The sequence below is a fragment of the Psilocybe cubensis genome, chromosome 7, assembly GCF_017499595.1.
Source record: "Psilocybe cubensis strain MGC-MH-2018 chromosome 7, whole genome shotgun sequence".
Classification (NCBI taxonomy): Eukaryota; Fungi; Basidiomycota; class Agaricomycetes; order Agaricales; family Agrocybaceae; genus Psilocybe; species Psilocybe cubensis.
Window position 1 is genome coordinate 667,930 of NC_063005.1, and position 15,074 is coordinate 683,003.

A 15,074-nucleotide genomic window follows, 5' to 3' on the forward strand; every position below is an offset into this window, starting at 1 on the left:
CGCCAGTCAATCACGTATCATCCTGCAATTTTAGGCAATTTTTTTGTAATTTTTATTGAATTGCAATATGATACAAATGCGTATGACGTCAATGCGAATATAAAGGGCCCAGGACCTTGTAGAACCAACAGAAAGTGATAAAAATAATATAACCCCAACACCTCCGCGGTGCGCCCATTCGGAAGACAAACTGCAAAGAAAAAATTTGCGTACAAGAAAATTTGGTATGTAAAATGAAAATCTAGTCCGAGTCTATCTGTCAAATGGCATGACCCGCCGCCGCCGCACACGCATGCACATGTGCGGTGCATTACGAAGGACGGCTGGCAGTCGATGTCAGCGCGGCGATTCGTGAGAGTACGTCGCCGACCTCAGACAGAGCCATCTCATCCAATGAGGGAGAGGGAGTATCGGGCTTCATTCTCTTCCTCGGTCGCGAGATGTCTGCATCCGTAGAAGACGAAGACCCTGAGAACGCTTCGGGTTGATGGTGACTAGTGAATTGTTGGGCAGGCATCACTTCTGGATGCTCGTCGAAGACTTGAATTGGATGTGGAGCAAAGAGCACGGAGTCTGGATCCGGGGATCCAGAGCGGCTTTGGTGCTCGCGGGCGTCCGTAGTGAGCTGTAGGAAAGGTCCTATAGGGGCCAGTTCAGGATATTGGCTTAATCTAAGCGAAACGTCAAAAACAAATTATGAGGAAAGATAACAGATAATGAATAGCAGCTGGAACGTACTCGACATCTTGCATTTTGCGTTTGAGAGCATGGCAGTGTCGTTTGAGCTCGTCGCGCTCGCGCACCAGCATAGAAGCTTGGTCGCGCACCATCCGCGCAAAGTTGAGTAAGCCCAGGTTTGCGGTTCCGTGCATCTCTGCTCGCTTCCGCCACATGGAGCAGTTGTTCCGCAGTGCCTGGTTCTCCGCACGGAGCCGCGCAAGCTCAAGGGCGGAGGCAGACATCGCAGGTGGTTCTTTGACCACCGGGGGAGAAGGTTCTTTGACATCGGAAGGAGAGGACTCCTTGATGTCGGGATTTTCTGAAGTATCCTTGGCGTCTGTGGACGCCTGCTGTGAGGGAGGATCATCGATGTAGAGCCTGCGGATACTGGGTGTCACGAAAGGCCGCAGGTTAGGCGGGACAATATTGAAGTTTAGAGGTGCTGAGTGCAATGTCAGCACAAAGCGATCAATACCTTGAGTTTCCTAGTGTATACTGACCTATGTTGTAGAAAGAGCGACATATTGGGCAGGGGTGGAGATGAGTGTATGGCTTTACCGCCTGGACGGTTTTAACGATACAGTCACTGCAGAAAATATGGCCTTTCAAACTCTGTTTAAGTCTGTTTCCCCAGAATTTCATCGAATAATAGAACTTTACCACAAGGAAGAGACACAGGCTTTTTCAGCGCCTCGAGACAAATTCGACATGAAGGCATACTTGGAAGCAAATCCCGTAAATTTCGGGAAACAGCAGACACGGTTTGGAAGTTGGAGAAAGTCAGTTTTACAGAGCTGGCAAGGACAAGGTAAGATGATTCAAAGTGAGAAGGAAAGGGTGAGCTGAGAGCGCTTTATAAGATCCAGAAGGGAATGTCAAGAAACGTCTAGGAGATATGACGAAAAGGCAAGTGCACTGTCGTTCTAAAGGAGGCTGATATAGAGGGAGCTGGATATGATCTTGGCCACGCCGAGTTCTGTCATGTATTTCGGTCGAGTGGCGTCCGGACTGGCTCGTAGGGAATCAAAACAAATCGACGCGCGTTCGACTGCTCACACACGAGCCTTTCCCCAAACAGCAGGAAGTCAGCAGTGAAGATGAATTAATTGGTCGAGGTTTGTCGGAGGCTCAGAAGGACCGCGTTCGGCCACTCCAGATCAGGAAATCTCGTCTCACCGGCCAAGACAATTTTAGAACGATCACTGACCTGCTCTTCCGCTGGTCCCATTGGTCGCTGCCGCTCTAGTGCTCTATCGAGAGGGTTTTGGAACGCGTTCAGGCCTGTCCTAGATGAAGAAAATATGGCTTTTTGGCGTACGCCATCCGTCAGACTGCACACTCGGCTAGCTGAGCACCTCAAGGTACCACCTCGATTCGGATAAATCATCACGGAGGACATTCACCACCGACCTGTGGTAGCGGTTTCTCTTGATTTTTTCTCACATGCAGCTGCTGGCCTACGCTGCTGGCTCACCCTGAGTCAGCAAACAGTCAGTCTGAATCGAACCAACTCTCCTGGTAATCAACAGGCAGGTAGTTAGGGAACCGCTACCCCGCTTGATTCAAAGACGGTTTTGGGTACTGGCTGTAATTTTAGGCGCCTGAAGCGCTGAAACTCGCTGAAAACAGACCTTGCGTATTCATAGACAAACGACAATCATAGCGGAAACTACTGGCCGCCCATGTCCGTATCCCGAATTGTGTCGTTTGCATCGGACAATTTTCATGTCAGTGTTAGTCCCAAAATTTCAAAGGGCAGGTCTCTGACGGCCGTTGAGACGGACGATTGCATGTAGTTGGGTAAGTTTGTATGACGCAGCCGATACAACACGGATATCGAAACGGCTGCGACTTTGAGGTCATAATGAGGACATGTCATATAGGCAAGCAAAGTGCCAATAATAGTGTGCCTTAAAGGTTTAGAGCGACAAATGAAGAACATCGATGCGCCAAGATCCTTGATGATAAACTTAGATAGATCAGCTAAAGAAAGCAAACACCATATTGAAGCACGCACTTTGCTAGACGACGGGCGTCCGAAGAGGAACCCATGGCTTCAGCGCAGGCGTGGAGAAGACTCGCAACTCGAAAGGCCGGGTGCATGCATATGACCATCAACGATCATGATTACAGTTGGAGCATGAAGGAGTCCGCTAGGTAGAATTCGCAGCAGAATCATGAGAAGTATGTAGGTGTGATCGAGATGTTTCATGGATCAAAGAAACAGTTGTAGTCAAGGCACGCTGTCCACTCCAGATGAGCCTAGCAAAATTTGCCTTTCCAACAAGCATGCTGGGATATATAACGCATTTGTATTAGATTGGTTTTGGAGATTGCTGGATAAACTGTATACAACCTTCCGGAGAAAGTATGCCCGGGCTGGGGTGAGAAATTGTGATTTTTTTTCACAAATCATCTGCAAGTTTGTGAGATTGTCAATCAAACCGAGCGGCAGGAACCCTGATGAAGATTGAGCAGTTCGAATTTCCAAGAAGAGGTGGTGCTGATAGATTTGTGAACAAAAAATGTTTCATTTATTTACTTCCAGAACAATCGAACGTCGACGTGTTATGAAGCGCCGCAGAATGAGGAGAGAAATCAAAAAAAAATTGAGCAATTTCCACGCGCGTCAGCAAGACCGAGTCGAATCGAGTCGGTCAAGAAAGGAAAGAAAGCGGAAACAAGACGGCTGAGCGGAGCCTAAAATAGTGACGGACATTTGCGGGTTATGTGCAGATGATGAAAATAAGGTTCAGCCACCGATGGTGCAGACAGTCCCAAACAAGAGCTGTCTTGGGTAAGGTAGGAAACACCAGCAACCACCACCCCCCCAACAAAATGGTCAGTGACGAGACACCCTTGCTGCTCGCTGGGATGATGCTGACCGTATGATCCTCCAGGCCGAAAAAACGACTCCCACCAATGTCATGAAGGAGCCTCGTATTGAGAAGCTCGTGATCAGTGCGTTTCTGCCCTGTTTATTGCATGCGTTGGGGAGGTGCTAAACGTCTGTTTTGTTGTTGTCGTCGTCCAGACATTTCCGTTGGTGAATCTGGAGATCGTCTCACTCGTGCCTCCAAGGTTCTCGAGCAACTTACCGGCCAAACACCCGTGACCTCAAAAGCCCGCTACACTGTCCGCACTTTCGGTATCCGTCGTAATGAGAAAATCGCCGTGCACGTCACCATCCGTGGGCCTAAGGCTGAGGAAATTTTGGAACGTGGTCTCAAGGTCAAGGAGTACGAGCTAAGGCGCCGCAACTTTTCGGAGACTGGAAACTTCGGCTTTGGAATTCAGGAACATATCGATTTGGGTGCGCGATATGACCCCGGCATTGGCATTTTCGGAATGGACTTTTACGTTGTGATGGGACGTCCCGGTGCCCGGGTTGCAAGGAGGAGGCAGCAGAAGGCCCGGGTTGGTTTCTCCCATCGCATTAAGAAGGAGGATACGATGGCTTGGTTCAAACAACGCTTCGATGGTATTATCCTTGTGCGTATCTATTGTACTTGTTTCACAAACTGTGTGTCTAATTCTTTCCAAATAGAAATAAATCATCAACCCAATTGCATTCATCTCATCATCCATGCACTCTATGTTAGTTGTTATCCTATATGGCATGTATACGCTTGCATGAACCGTCTTTTTTCTTTTTTTTTATTCTTTGACATGAACAGCTGATACCAGGATTATGATCTGTCTTGTGTGTTACTAAAGTCGCCTCATGTTTTCCCCGGTGAATGAAAGCTGCTTCTCATGGCTAGTGCAACATAACATGGTAAAAATGTTATGAAATAGATTTAATGTACATTTCTTCGAAATAGATGCACTCGGCGCATCATCGCCTTACGCGCACGGTTTGCTTTGGTCCTAGTGCTACCGCTTTCGTTGGTCGGTTCTTGCTATCCAACTCCAGTGGCAAGCAAGTCTCTGTGTTCAGGCGTAGCTTCTTGAAACCCCCTCCGTTGTGAGGTTTCGAAATCTGCCACTGGGAACCAAATTTTGGAGGAGGCATTCCGACGAAATCCAACGTATCTGGTGGTTGGTTTTCGATGTGGCGTAAAGAAGGTTGTGGTGGTGATGATACTGTAATACTTTGCTGAGTTCTCGACTGATCGTGTCCCAATGTATGGCTCCCCTGTTATTGTTGGATATGTAGAGCAGGATATTAGTAGAGAAATCTGAAAGCGTACATGAGAAACGTCGTGAGCGGGCTCCCGTTCTGCGTCTTCTAGTTTCCGCTTCAGTGAAGCTATTTCGCTTTTCTGAACCTTCAATCGCTCTTGGGCCTATAGTACAATTATCTTCTGTCACTTTTATTTCCAAACGAAGTGTTACACCACTTACTGTTTGCTTTTGACGCTCTAGAATATCCACCAACCGATTTTTTTCCTTCTCCATATCTTCCGCCCTCTGCTTCCAGCCTGTAGAAGACTTGTATGCCTCCTCCAGCTTCTTCTTCGCGTCTTCTGCGAGCTGTAGCGCGTCGGAACGCTGGCGTGCGGATTTTTGCATGTCTGTCTCCAGCTTGGTGTTCTTTTGGCGCAGCTCGTCGCGTTCCTTGGAGAGATTGTCGCGCTGACGGACGTAGGTTTGTTGGTCAGCCAGAAGGAGCTTTATCTGGGCTTGCTGGTCGAGCGATTGGGTGAAAAGGGGGATTATGCGTTCATTGAAGTCTTCAATTGCCTTGAGGAGTGCGGTCTTGATGTTGAGGAGAAAAAAGTAGGAAAAGGGTACGCAGTGGCATCAAAAAAGAAGAAATAAAATGATATTCATGTTGATGGTGACATTGTGTGCAGAGGAGGCAACAAAGAGGTATACTTACTACATTCGCACTGCCGCTGCCGCTACTGCTGCTCCCTTCTGGCTGCTGCCGCTTATCGATATGGTCCTTGACGACCGCCTCGAGCTTCTTTCCTGCCTTCTTGACGCTGATCAGTGGGGTGTCAGGACCCATCTTGTTCATTCCCTCAACAAGGGCAGCATGCTGCGACACTGAATCGTCGACGAGCATGACGAAAAGCGCGTGCCCCTGGTTTTTGCTGATGTGTTTTCGGCAGTTCGGGCAGGGCATGGGAGTGTCAGCGTCTCTTCGGAAGAGCTTGTTGGTACATGGTTTACACCATCCGTGGCCTGGATGAAAAACAAAGTGTGAAACGTGAACATGGTCCATATAGTGTTTTGAAGCGCGTACCGCATGGAAATACAAGGAATTTTTTGTTAGAGTCGATGGGGATGTGTTCGAGGCAGATAGAACAGTGTGCAGCAGGCATTGTGATTTAAACTTCGCGTCAACAGGTAAACGCGCCGATCCAACGAGAGTGAGAAATAGTATGGATAGATGCGATTTCCAATAGGATAACGTCCAAGTTTTAAAGGTGATCGTGTTGTGTCTTAGGAAAATGTTCTGGAGCCTGGATGGACGCCTTCGAGGCGTGAATGTCGCTTAGCAGTGGGATTCCATTTAAACATGACACTGAGACGCGTTCCTCCGCGTTATTTGCTCCTGATTGGAGCTAGGTGTGATCACGTGATAGATGATTCTACGCGTCGCGTTAATTAGGCTTGTCAGGGATAGTCAGGCAAGATCGATAACTACCCTTGGCCATTGTAAGCTTGTGGAATAATTGTTTGATAACTCCATTACTAATGAATTCCTTGGTACACCAGTAAGCAGGAGCTAAGGTAGTTGTACCAGTGGAACTTCCTTGGTGGATGGCAACAAACTTTCAAGGTCGAGGGTATCTTCCATTAAATCCAAATGAACCATAACGCTCAACCACTCCTCCACATCTGCAGTCCCAATATCTTTATCTTCCTCAAATGGAGACCCCCTTCCAGATAGAATTATTGGAGGAGATGTGATCACTGTATTGCCTTTCCTTCTCAAGAACCGTAAATGTCGCATGGCCAAGTACGATAAATTGAGGGAACGAATTCCTTTGTGGTATGTTATGAAGGATATCAAGGACACTACATCATCTGCTAGCATTGTATCAAGCGATATCGTGTGCAATTTAGGCCATACCGCCTCAAGGGAATCCTCGGATCCCTTTGATTTTGCGTGGAGGACTGCAGGAGGAAGGCCATTGGAGTCAATTATGGAGCCCATAGATGGCTTTCGATTGGGAAACTTTCCTCCACTGGAGACAGTAAATCTATCCAGTAATGTCTTTGCTGATACCCGTATAAGTTCCAAGGATTGCAGTGATGAAAACGACCGAAGAACATTGGTATCTTCGTTCTCAGCCTCGCGAACGATAGGTAGAGCGTTCCTTATTCTTAGGGTGTGGATTTTGGATGAAGAAAGGGACTGACCAAACACCCCAAAAATACTTGTGTCGAGGTCCAACTCCAAATACGTGACATTTGGCATATCAAGACAGGAAAACAGGTATGTGGACGTTCTTAAAGAAGGACTTTTGTTATTGCTGACTGCAATAAACTGTAGGGAGTTTACTCGAGTTCGAGGACCAGATAAGGCGATACTTGGTATTATAGGGTATAGATCAGGGAGGATGAGATATTTGAGCCGACAGTTGTCTCCGAAGAGCACTGAGATGTCCGCAAATGGTAAATTTAGTTTGTGTACCTCCAAGCAGGTCAGCTGGGGGGTATATGGGAGTGGCAGGCCTTGATATCTGAGCCTTTGTAAGCCAGTTAACTGCTCAAGCCAGGATGAGTTGCTGGTGTGAAACACCGCTTCTGTGTGTGGCGTTCCTATGAACGGTACACTTGTATATGTCTGACAAAGGGAAAGCTGCTGAAGCCCAGTCGCCTTCCCAAGGATCCTAGAGATGTACTGCACCGGAACGAGCTCCACCCGAATGTCAAAACGGTGTAGCCGATGTGCGAAAACTTCCACAAAATCCAGGATCTCGAATAATATGGTTTCCGATAATGGATCCCGACGATTCGTGTTCCTTGCCCATGCCTTGTTGTCCATAATTACGGCGACGGGCAACGCTTTTGACCTTTCGAACCAGTTCGACATCCATGCGATACATCCTTCAGCAGTTGGGGGCTGTATTTGTGTCCACAACTCGGGCGTACTTTGTGCGAGGGCTCTCCAGTGTTTGCACACTCCTGAAACAAGGTCTGGAAATGGCACGGTCCTCGTTCTATCCTTAGTGCGACCACGGGCGGCGAAATCGAGGGCTTCCTTCCAACTCTCGGTTCCTTGATAGAATATCCTTGCAGTTACCTCGTTTGGGATCTGGTCAAAAATGCTGCAGTGAAGAGTCGAAGCTTCGGCCACCTCCATCTTGCGGCACGCACCTATGAATCAGGCTTGCGAACGACGCGGAAGAGCCTTAAATATCTCACCAGTATTGTGCCAAATGAGCGCTACTCTTGTAAGTTAGAACCTGCAGAATGGGTGTTTCAAGTTCGACCTTGGTCGGGTACTGGTGAATGGGAGTGACAGTCGACTGAGAAGACTTTACAAGCCAAAATATCCAGTGACCTGGTGACCCTCGGGTTTAGGGTTTATATAAATATTGACATCAGTAATGTGTTTTACTTTATCTATTTTGAGTTTATATCAATTTCACATTGAAGTACGCGCAATGGCATGGGTCTTCAACCTCGCAGAACTCTTAGAATTAACATCAAAAATTTTTAAGAAATAATTTCAACCAATAAGCCTGCTCCGTATGTATCAGTCCTTAGTGCATCCAAGTCAAGTGCGGGACTCGAATATAAAGCGCACGACTCAATGCTCCGATCCTCAGAGCAAGGTAGAAACGAGCTTGGGCGGCATGCATCATGTTCAATCAACCATATGATTGCGCCTGACCATCGGAAGAGACGGAGAGTCGGGATACCGAATTCTGTTTAAGATACAAGCGCAACAGAAGGCGCCGGCAGATAGTAATCATTCAGAATACGGATTTGCATGGGGTTTTGTACTGGTACTGGTCTTGAATCAGGGGCAGGTTTTTTATAGACATCGGGTAGGCGTAAGGTTTTCTATGGACCCAAAAGTTGACATTCGGATGTTATCCTTCCAGGAATATATTATAGAAAATCTGAAAAAGTGGCCTGTCAACCACAAATTGCAGAAAATGTACGTACGACCATCGGTACTATCTGGATCGTGCTAAGAAACGGACACCCTCTCCGTCTGCAATGGCAATCATTTGAGACCGCCCTGTCTTTCCAAGAATTGCTATGGCCTTGCGGAGTAGTGGGATAGGTATGTTCGTTAATGCTGATTCCAACGGTGGATCCGTGATGTCGTAGAACGTCAAAATGGTATTCAGTTGACCAATTGAAACGACCTGATAGATGAATTATAATGAGGGGTTTCGTGGGGTATGCACTCTGATTCTACTCACCCAGTCGTATAGAACCTCGGCCCATTCTTCAGGCAATCTCCAGTAGATCAGTGCCGACCGCGTTTGCTTTGCCGGTTCGTAGCTCGCTAGATTTTTGCTGACCATTGTCGCAATAATATTCGACAAATGATCAGGCAGGATTCTGCCTACTCATCCAGATTCCTGTCAACATTTCGAGATAGCCGAAAAAGGTGAGAAACCACGTACGATTGATGCGCTCATTACGCAGAATCTCATCCCATTCGCTTCCTGCAGCTTCGGCATCTTCGACACGCAGAACAAAGAGTTTACGGTGTCGTGCATAACCCAAGATCAGTCGTATCCATTGTTCAGTCGCAGTCGATTGAGTGGTAGGATTAGGTTGCTCGCTACACGACAATGACGAATATCAGTCAGATACGAGTCCTGTTTCGTCATATATGAGATTCTGACGTGAAAAAGGGCGGCGCTGAGTGTATCGACGGTAGAAGATAACCTATATTTGGGAAATATAAGTAGAACAAAGAGACTTCAGGCAGCAAGGATGCACGAACCGCTTGGTGTTGTGTGGGTTGAGAGAGACATTAATGCAAACAAACTCCGCTGATTGTCATCGGTAACGGTGTCTAATCCAAACAAATGATGGCCGCTTTCTTCATGACCACCACCATGATGGTCAACCTTGGGCCAACCACTATGACTTCAATTCAAGATGGCACAACAAAATTTTGTACATCGAATATAAACTCCTCCAGAACACTATACCGTCACATGTCAGGCGAAGTTATTCGACCATAGCTTCCGTCTTTCGCAACCTTACAGCAACCTTCAATCGCGGATAAATTTGCTCGGCCACTCACGAGTTTACCCAGGCATAACTGACAAGATGATCTCAAGTTTTGTCAAGTAAAACTTCGAAACGACCCCCGGCCCGCTTATATCTCTGTTTCTCCACTTCCCGCATATTTTCGCTGTCCTACTATAGGCGTAGCGGTTGGGTGTATGTGTCACCTGGTCAATGTTTGCGTGGCCCGTTGTTGCTTCTTTCGAGGAACGCTGGCTTTCCGATGGAGAATATGACATGCATATCATTGGCACAGCATATATACTGGAGCTTGCAGGGAGGTGTAACGATTGTTGATGCACACCACATCGTCATGCTTTGGCGGATTCTTGTTCCACTTTGTTTTTGCGTGCTCTCGGTCTATTCTTCTCTTCACATACCGCCATCCCTCGAAAGGCGGAACTCTACTGGACTAACTGATGCTGTGACATGGGACCCTCATTCTCTTTTCATTCAAGGCCAGCGGGTATTCATCCTCTCAGCCGAAATTCATCCTTGGCGGTTGCCTGGGAACCCCGACCTCTGGGGTGACATTTTTCAAAAGGTGAAAGCTAATGGTTTCAACACTGTCTCATTCTGCGTGAACTGGGCAACGCATTTCCCTACTCCAAATACAAATGAAACTTTGGGGGACTTTCAAGAAGGAACATATAGGGACATACAGAGGTTTATTGACGAGGCGAAGAAGGCTGGTTTATGGATGATTGCAAGGTGGACCAACACGAGCAACCATTAACGAATCTCAGCTGACTCTTCATTCTTCAGGCCTGGGCCGTACATAAGTAACAATTTTATCCGCTTTGTTGTGATAACGCAATGAAAACGTGTTTACAGATGCAGAGACTACGGGTGGAGGGCTCCCTGGGTGGGTCGGAAATATCGCGGGAGCGTTGAGAACCAACAACGCAAATTATGCACAAGGTATCAGAACTCCCTCTCACGCGCATTTCAATTATTAAACCATAGATTATTTAAGCCTGGACACCGTATATGACTGCTATATCCCAGATTATAGCTAAAAATCAGATCACAAACGGTGGACCAAGTAAGTACTAGTCGGTCAAGTTTAGAAATGCTCAATGGCGTAAATGGTTCTAACATTGGGCACTGCAGTTATTCTTGTCCAGGCGGAAAACGAATACAGTGCTAGCGCTAGCAACGATATCTACATGCAGGCAATCATCGACCTTTATCGTAGTAATGGTATCGTTATACGTGAGTTTACCAGACCTTAACAGACCTTGCGACTTATTAAAAATTTCTTAGCGACCACCCACAACGACCAGCATGCGGGCTTGAATGGAAACTTCTCACCTGATAAACCAGGGACACATGTTGACATCTACTGGTGAGTTTTCCAGTATGGAGAAACCTGTACCACATTCTTACTGAATTCCAGTGGCGATTCCTACCCACAAGGATCGAACAGTTGGGCTCAGGTCCAGTCTGTTTATTATTCCAATCATGTTGCCAGCGCACCCAGTGACCCTCTTTGCCTAGCTGAAGTGCGTTGAAAGTTATACACACCAATTTTATTGACGAAATTTTCCTCTCCAGCTCGGAGGTGGCTTCTTGCTTGGGTGGGGTTCTGTAGCCAGAGGAGGGACGGGATATGAGAAATATTGTGAGTAACAAGCAGTCCTACAGTTAATTTATAGATACTTCTAATTGACATTCTCAGCTAACCCAGCGACGGGTTTGACCAACGCCGACTACGGTAAGCTTGTGCTTAGGTATTTCATCTAGCAGAAAACATTAAGTATTCCGCGTATTCTGCAAGAAAATGTGTTTTACAAGGACAGCTAGTGCGTTTTAAATAGTTTGATGTATTCCTTGGCCGTTGAACAAAACATACAGCGCACAAACGGTAACTATGTTAAGTCAGTCTTTACTTGTTGCCAGACGTTTAGGACCTCGCCTGACATGAAGTGATTATGTTAGACATCTACAGTGAGTTCGTCAAGTAGCAAACGCATGCTGTAACTCATCCATCTCTGTAGTGCTTTTTGGAGGCACGAACTGGGGACAAACTATGGAACCAACTGTGTGCGCTATCATCTTATGACTACCGCTGGCGTATTTCAGGGGTTTTTAATACTAGAACAGGTATACCTCGTATGAGTATGGAGGAGGTATGTCAGCCCCCTAAAACATGCATTACTCAACTTCTCACAACAAATAGGCATCAGCGAAAGTCGCGTAGCTGGACCTAAGATGAATGAAATGCGGCTTCAAGGTAGCATATACCCTCATTTCAAATTTCGTTTTCTTACATCGGACCATCAGGTCTCTTCTTACGAGTATCGAGGGATCTTCTCTCATCAACCCTCATCGCCAATGGCACGAACTACACAACGTCTTCCCTCATCCACACGGCTGAGCTCAGAAACCTGGACACTGGCGCAGCGTTTTACTTCTCAAGACACGACCAGTCGACATCGACTGCACTGACCACGACGCAGTTGACTGTGACGACATCTGCTGGAACTATACTTATCCCTTCAACTGGAAGTTTGACGTTCAACGGTCGGGATAGCAAGATCATCGTCACAGACTACGTTTTTGGACAGAATAACTTCAAAATGCTGTATTCGACGGCTGAGTGCGTTTCAAGTTTCAGGTCTTTTTTCTGTCGTCGTAATTGCTTATATCTGAGCGTAGGGTTATGACCTGGACGACGTGAGCTTAAACACCCTTTCCCTTTCGGTGCCATTAATTAAGTTTACTCTTCACTCAAAAAAGGATTGGTTCTACTGACGTCATTATCCTCTACGCGCCCTCAGGCCAGAGTGGAGAGACTGCAATTCAACTGACAAACCCCGTCCTAGACCTTTCATCCTTCCCAAATATCTCATCTAAATTCTCTAACGGTCTCTTGACCTTGAATTACATCACTGGGGGTAGCCAACTTGTGCAAATTCAAAATGGCAATACAAATCTCGCAGTCTTTATCATGGACAAAGCTACTGCGAATACATGGCATGCTCCCGTGCTGACTCAGAGTGGTACATTTGGCAATTACTTCTCGATTGGATCTAATGCTACGTGAGCGCATTACAAAAATCCAACTATGCTACTTTTTTGACATCTCTACCGTAGCGTACTTGTTGGAGGACCATACCTCGTTCGATCGGCCGCCGTGATAAATGATACACTCGCCTTGGTAAGGCTTCAGCGCGCATACAAATCCGGCATCATTGTGCCAACAAATTTTATAGGCTGGAGATTTGAATGGAACAACCACCATCAAAGCCATTGTTCCACCAAACGTCGAGAAGATTACGTGGAATTCTCAGCTTCTGACCTCTTCAAAGAACAGCTCCGGTCTTATTAGCGCCATTGCTCAAAGCAGCTTTCCATCTCCTGCCATCCCGCCGTTGCCCACTCTCACTAGGTGGAAGGTTTCTGGAAGGTACACTTAGGTCTTTCGCTGGCATTCACCCCGTATGCAGCTTTAATTGGTATTTCCTTGATAGTCTTCCGGAGATCAGTCCCGACTTCGACGACTCTGGCTTTGCTACTGGTTCACAGACAACAACTAATGTAAGTAGTATAATTTCCTTGGTTAGGTTACCATTGAATTGTACGACATCTAACATTGTATTTCCCTACTACAGTACACCAACCTGCCGGTCCTCGCCGGAGATAAAGTCTTGTATTCCCAGCAATACGGGTGAGATCATTCCCTCATAAACAAAATGGTGCTACAGCAACTCATCTGAGGCTCTTCTTAGCTTCTATGGAGGAAACCTCATTTTCCGAGGCCATTTCAACGCGACAGGTCAAGAAACGGCAATCCAGACGACAGTTCAATTTGGTTTCGCAGGTGGTTATTCCGCATGGCTTAACGGCGTGTTCTTGGGATCGAGTCAAGGAAACTCGACTGTTAGCTTTACTACAGATACTTGGAAAGTGACATCTTCGATGCTTCGTGTAGGGCGTGACAATGTCTTTGTTATTTTGCAAGGTGTGCACTGTATATTTTTTGCCTTTCAACAAATTCTCATCCAAATGCGAATTGTAGACCACATGGGGTGAGGACACTTATTCGGACATATTATTTGTTCATTGATGGCCCGTTCATAATGAAAAGGATCGTGGAGACTAGCAGTAAGTCATCGAGATATGAGTCGCGCGGTATACCATTTCTTTTAACAATAAATAATTAAGCCAACGGCGGGAAGGAACCCCGCGGAATTCGGGGCTTCGCGATCATAGGAGGAAGCGCAAAGTTTACTCTTTGGAAGCTGCAGGGGAACCAGGCGAGTGCAGCTCTCCGTCTTCATCAAAATTCCCCCCCCTTGCTTCCTATCAAGAACTAAACCCCGGTCATTTTCTTCTTCTATTGTCCACAGGGCGGAGCCGCGAACACCCCGGACACCTTCCGCGGATACCTCAACGAAGGCGGGCTCTACGCAGAGCGAGTTGGCGCGCACCTCCCTGATTTCCCGGACGCATCTTGGGCAGACGGTACACCTCTCACAGGAGGAGGCGTCAAAGGGGCTGGGGTAAATTTCTTCAGAACCACTTTTGATCTTGTAGGTTTTTACGTTCGTCGCTATTGGCATTGGGTTCTTCATTTTGAAATCGATCAAACGCATTTTTTGGCAGAGAGTGCCTGCTGGAATTGACATGCCCGTCCGGCTTTCTATCACTCCCAGTGCTATCACCTCCAACTTCCGAGCTCAGATCTATCTCAACGGGTGGCAAATTGGGAAATACATCAACAACATAGGGTACATATCCAATCTATCCGTTCATCTAGCATAACAAGTTAATGATCTTCTTCGTCCTCACAAAATTGTAGCCCTCAAACTCTATTCGTTCTTCCTGCAGGGTGTGTTCCGTCCTACTCCGATTAAAAAGAAAAAATACTAAAAAACTTTAATTATACAACCAGGATCTTACGCCGCAATTCGACCAACACACTAGCACTTTCCCTTTGGTCCCTTGATGGGGGAGGTGCCAGCCTCGCAGGGTTGAACCTCGTATCCGATGGAACCTTCGAGACATCCTTCCAGTTCAACGACTACGTGACGCCCGATTATGCAGACCAAGCACACCTGCGACCTGCTGCTATCTTCGACGCGCCAATGTGAGCCTTCATCATGGGAGATGGATGTCATAACTGGTTTCAAGTCGATATAAGGAGAGAAAAAGGCGATAAGAATAGGTAAAATGAATAAAGAAAG

General features: G+C 46.8%; 7 protein-coding genes across 7 annotated transcripts; 3 read left to right on the forward strand and 4 right to left on the reverse strand.

Moving 5' to 3' along the window:
- Positions 1 to 310: 310 nt before the first annotated feature.
- JR316_0007764 (E3 ubiquitin-protein ligase RNF114) lies at positions 311 to 1,438 on the reverse strand (the record flags this gene model as incomplete). Its single annotated transcript, XM_047893488.1, has 4 exons — positions 311 to 671; positions 739 to 1,162; positions 1,221 to 1,322; positions 1,381 to 1,438. The coding sequence occupies 4 exons, from the start codon at positions 1,436 to 1,438 to the stop codon at positions 311 to 313; spliced, it is 945 nt and encodes a 314-aa protein (XP_047746803.1).
- A 2,120-nt stretch (positions 1,439 to 3,558) lies between these two features.
- On the forward strand, positions 3,559 to 4,273 carry JR316_0007765 (60S ribosomal protein L11; the record flags this gene model as incomplete). Its single annotated transcript, XM_047893489.1, is given in 4 exon segments — positions 3,559 to 3,606; positions 3,621 to 3,681; positions 3,755 to 4,212; positions 4,268 to 4,273. The coding sequence occupies 4 exon segments, from the start codon at positions 3,559 to 3,561 to the stop codon at positions 4,271 to 4,273; spliced, it is 573 nt and encodes a 190-aa protein (XP_047746804.1).
- Positions 4,274 to 4,558: 285 nt separating this feature from the next.
- On the reverse strand, positions 4,559 to 5,734 carry JR316_0007766 (uncharacterized protein; the record flags this gene model as incomplete). Its single annotated transcript, XM_047893490.1, has 4 exons — positions 4,559 to 4,858; positions 4,914 to 5,009; positions 5,068 to 5,421; positions 5,546 to 5,734. The coding sequence occupies 4 exons, from the start codon at positions 5,732 to 5,734 to the stop codon at positions 4,559 to 4,561; spliced, it is 939 nt and encodes a 312-aa protein (XP_047746805.1).
- Positions 5,735 to 6,400: 666 nt separating this feature from the next.
- JR316_0007767 (uncharacterized protein) lies at positions 6,401 to 7,096 on the reverse strand (the record flags this gene model as incomplete). Its single annotated transcript, XM_047893491.1, has 1 exon — positions 6,401 to 7,096. One exon carries the CDS (start codon positions 7,094 to 7,096, stop codon positions 6,401 to 6,403), a length of 696 nt encoding a protein of 231 aa, XP_047746806.1.
- A 1,711-nt stretch (positions 7,097 to 8,807) lies between these two features.
- JR316_0007768 (Vacuolar protein-sorting-associated protein 25) lies at positions 8,808 to 9,623 on the reverse strand (the record flags this gene model as incomplete). Its single annotated transcript, XM_047893492.1, has 5 exons — positions 8,808 to 9,002; positions 9,060 to 9,205; positions 9,267 to 9,427; positions 9,492 to 9,534; positions 9,593 to 9,623. The coding sequence occupies 5 exons, from the start codon at positions 9,621 to 9,623 to the stop codon at positions 8,808 to 8,810; spliced, it is 576 nt and encodes a 191-aa protein (XP_047746807.1).
- Positions 9,624 to 10,872: 1,249 nt separating this feature from the next.
- JR316_0007769 (putative beta-galactosidase A) lies at positions 10,873 to 11,550 on the forward strand (the record flags this gene model as incomplete). The annotated part of the gene is made up of 6 exons (XM_047893493.1): positions 10,873 to 10,927; positions 10,996 to 11,097; positions 11,149 to 11,230; positions 11,282 to 11,387; positions 11,440 to 11,472; positions 11,530 to 11,550. 6 exons carry the CDS (start codon positions 10,873 to 10,875, stop codon positions 11,548 to 11,550), a joined length of 399 nt encoding a protein of 132 aa, XP_047746808.1.
- A 449-nt stretch (positions 11,551 to 11,999) lies between these two features.
- On the forward strand, positions 12,000 to 14,981 carry JR316_0007770 (putative beta-galactosidase C; the record flags this gene model as incomplete). The annotated part of the gene is made up of 16 exons (XM_047893494.1): positions 12,000 to 12,003; positions 12,065 to 12,118; positions 12,169 to 12,484; positions 12,544 to 12,561; positions 12,625 to 12,927; positions 12,982 to 13,045; positions 13,101 to 13,294; positions 13,359 to 13,425; positions 13,500 to 13,555; positions 13,617 to 13,849; positions 13,907 to 13,916; positions 14,053 to 14,113; positions 14,238 to 14,420; positions 14,494 to 14,618; positions 14,690 to 14,719; positions 14,783 to 14,981. The coding sequence occupies 16 exons, from the start codon at positions 12,000 to 12,002 to the stop codon at positions 14,979 to 14,981; spliced, it is 1,917 nt and encodes a 638-aa protein (XP_047746809.1).
- Between the last annotated feature and the right edge of the window lie 93 nt (positions 14,982 to 15,074).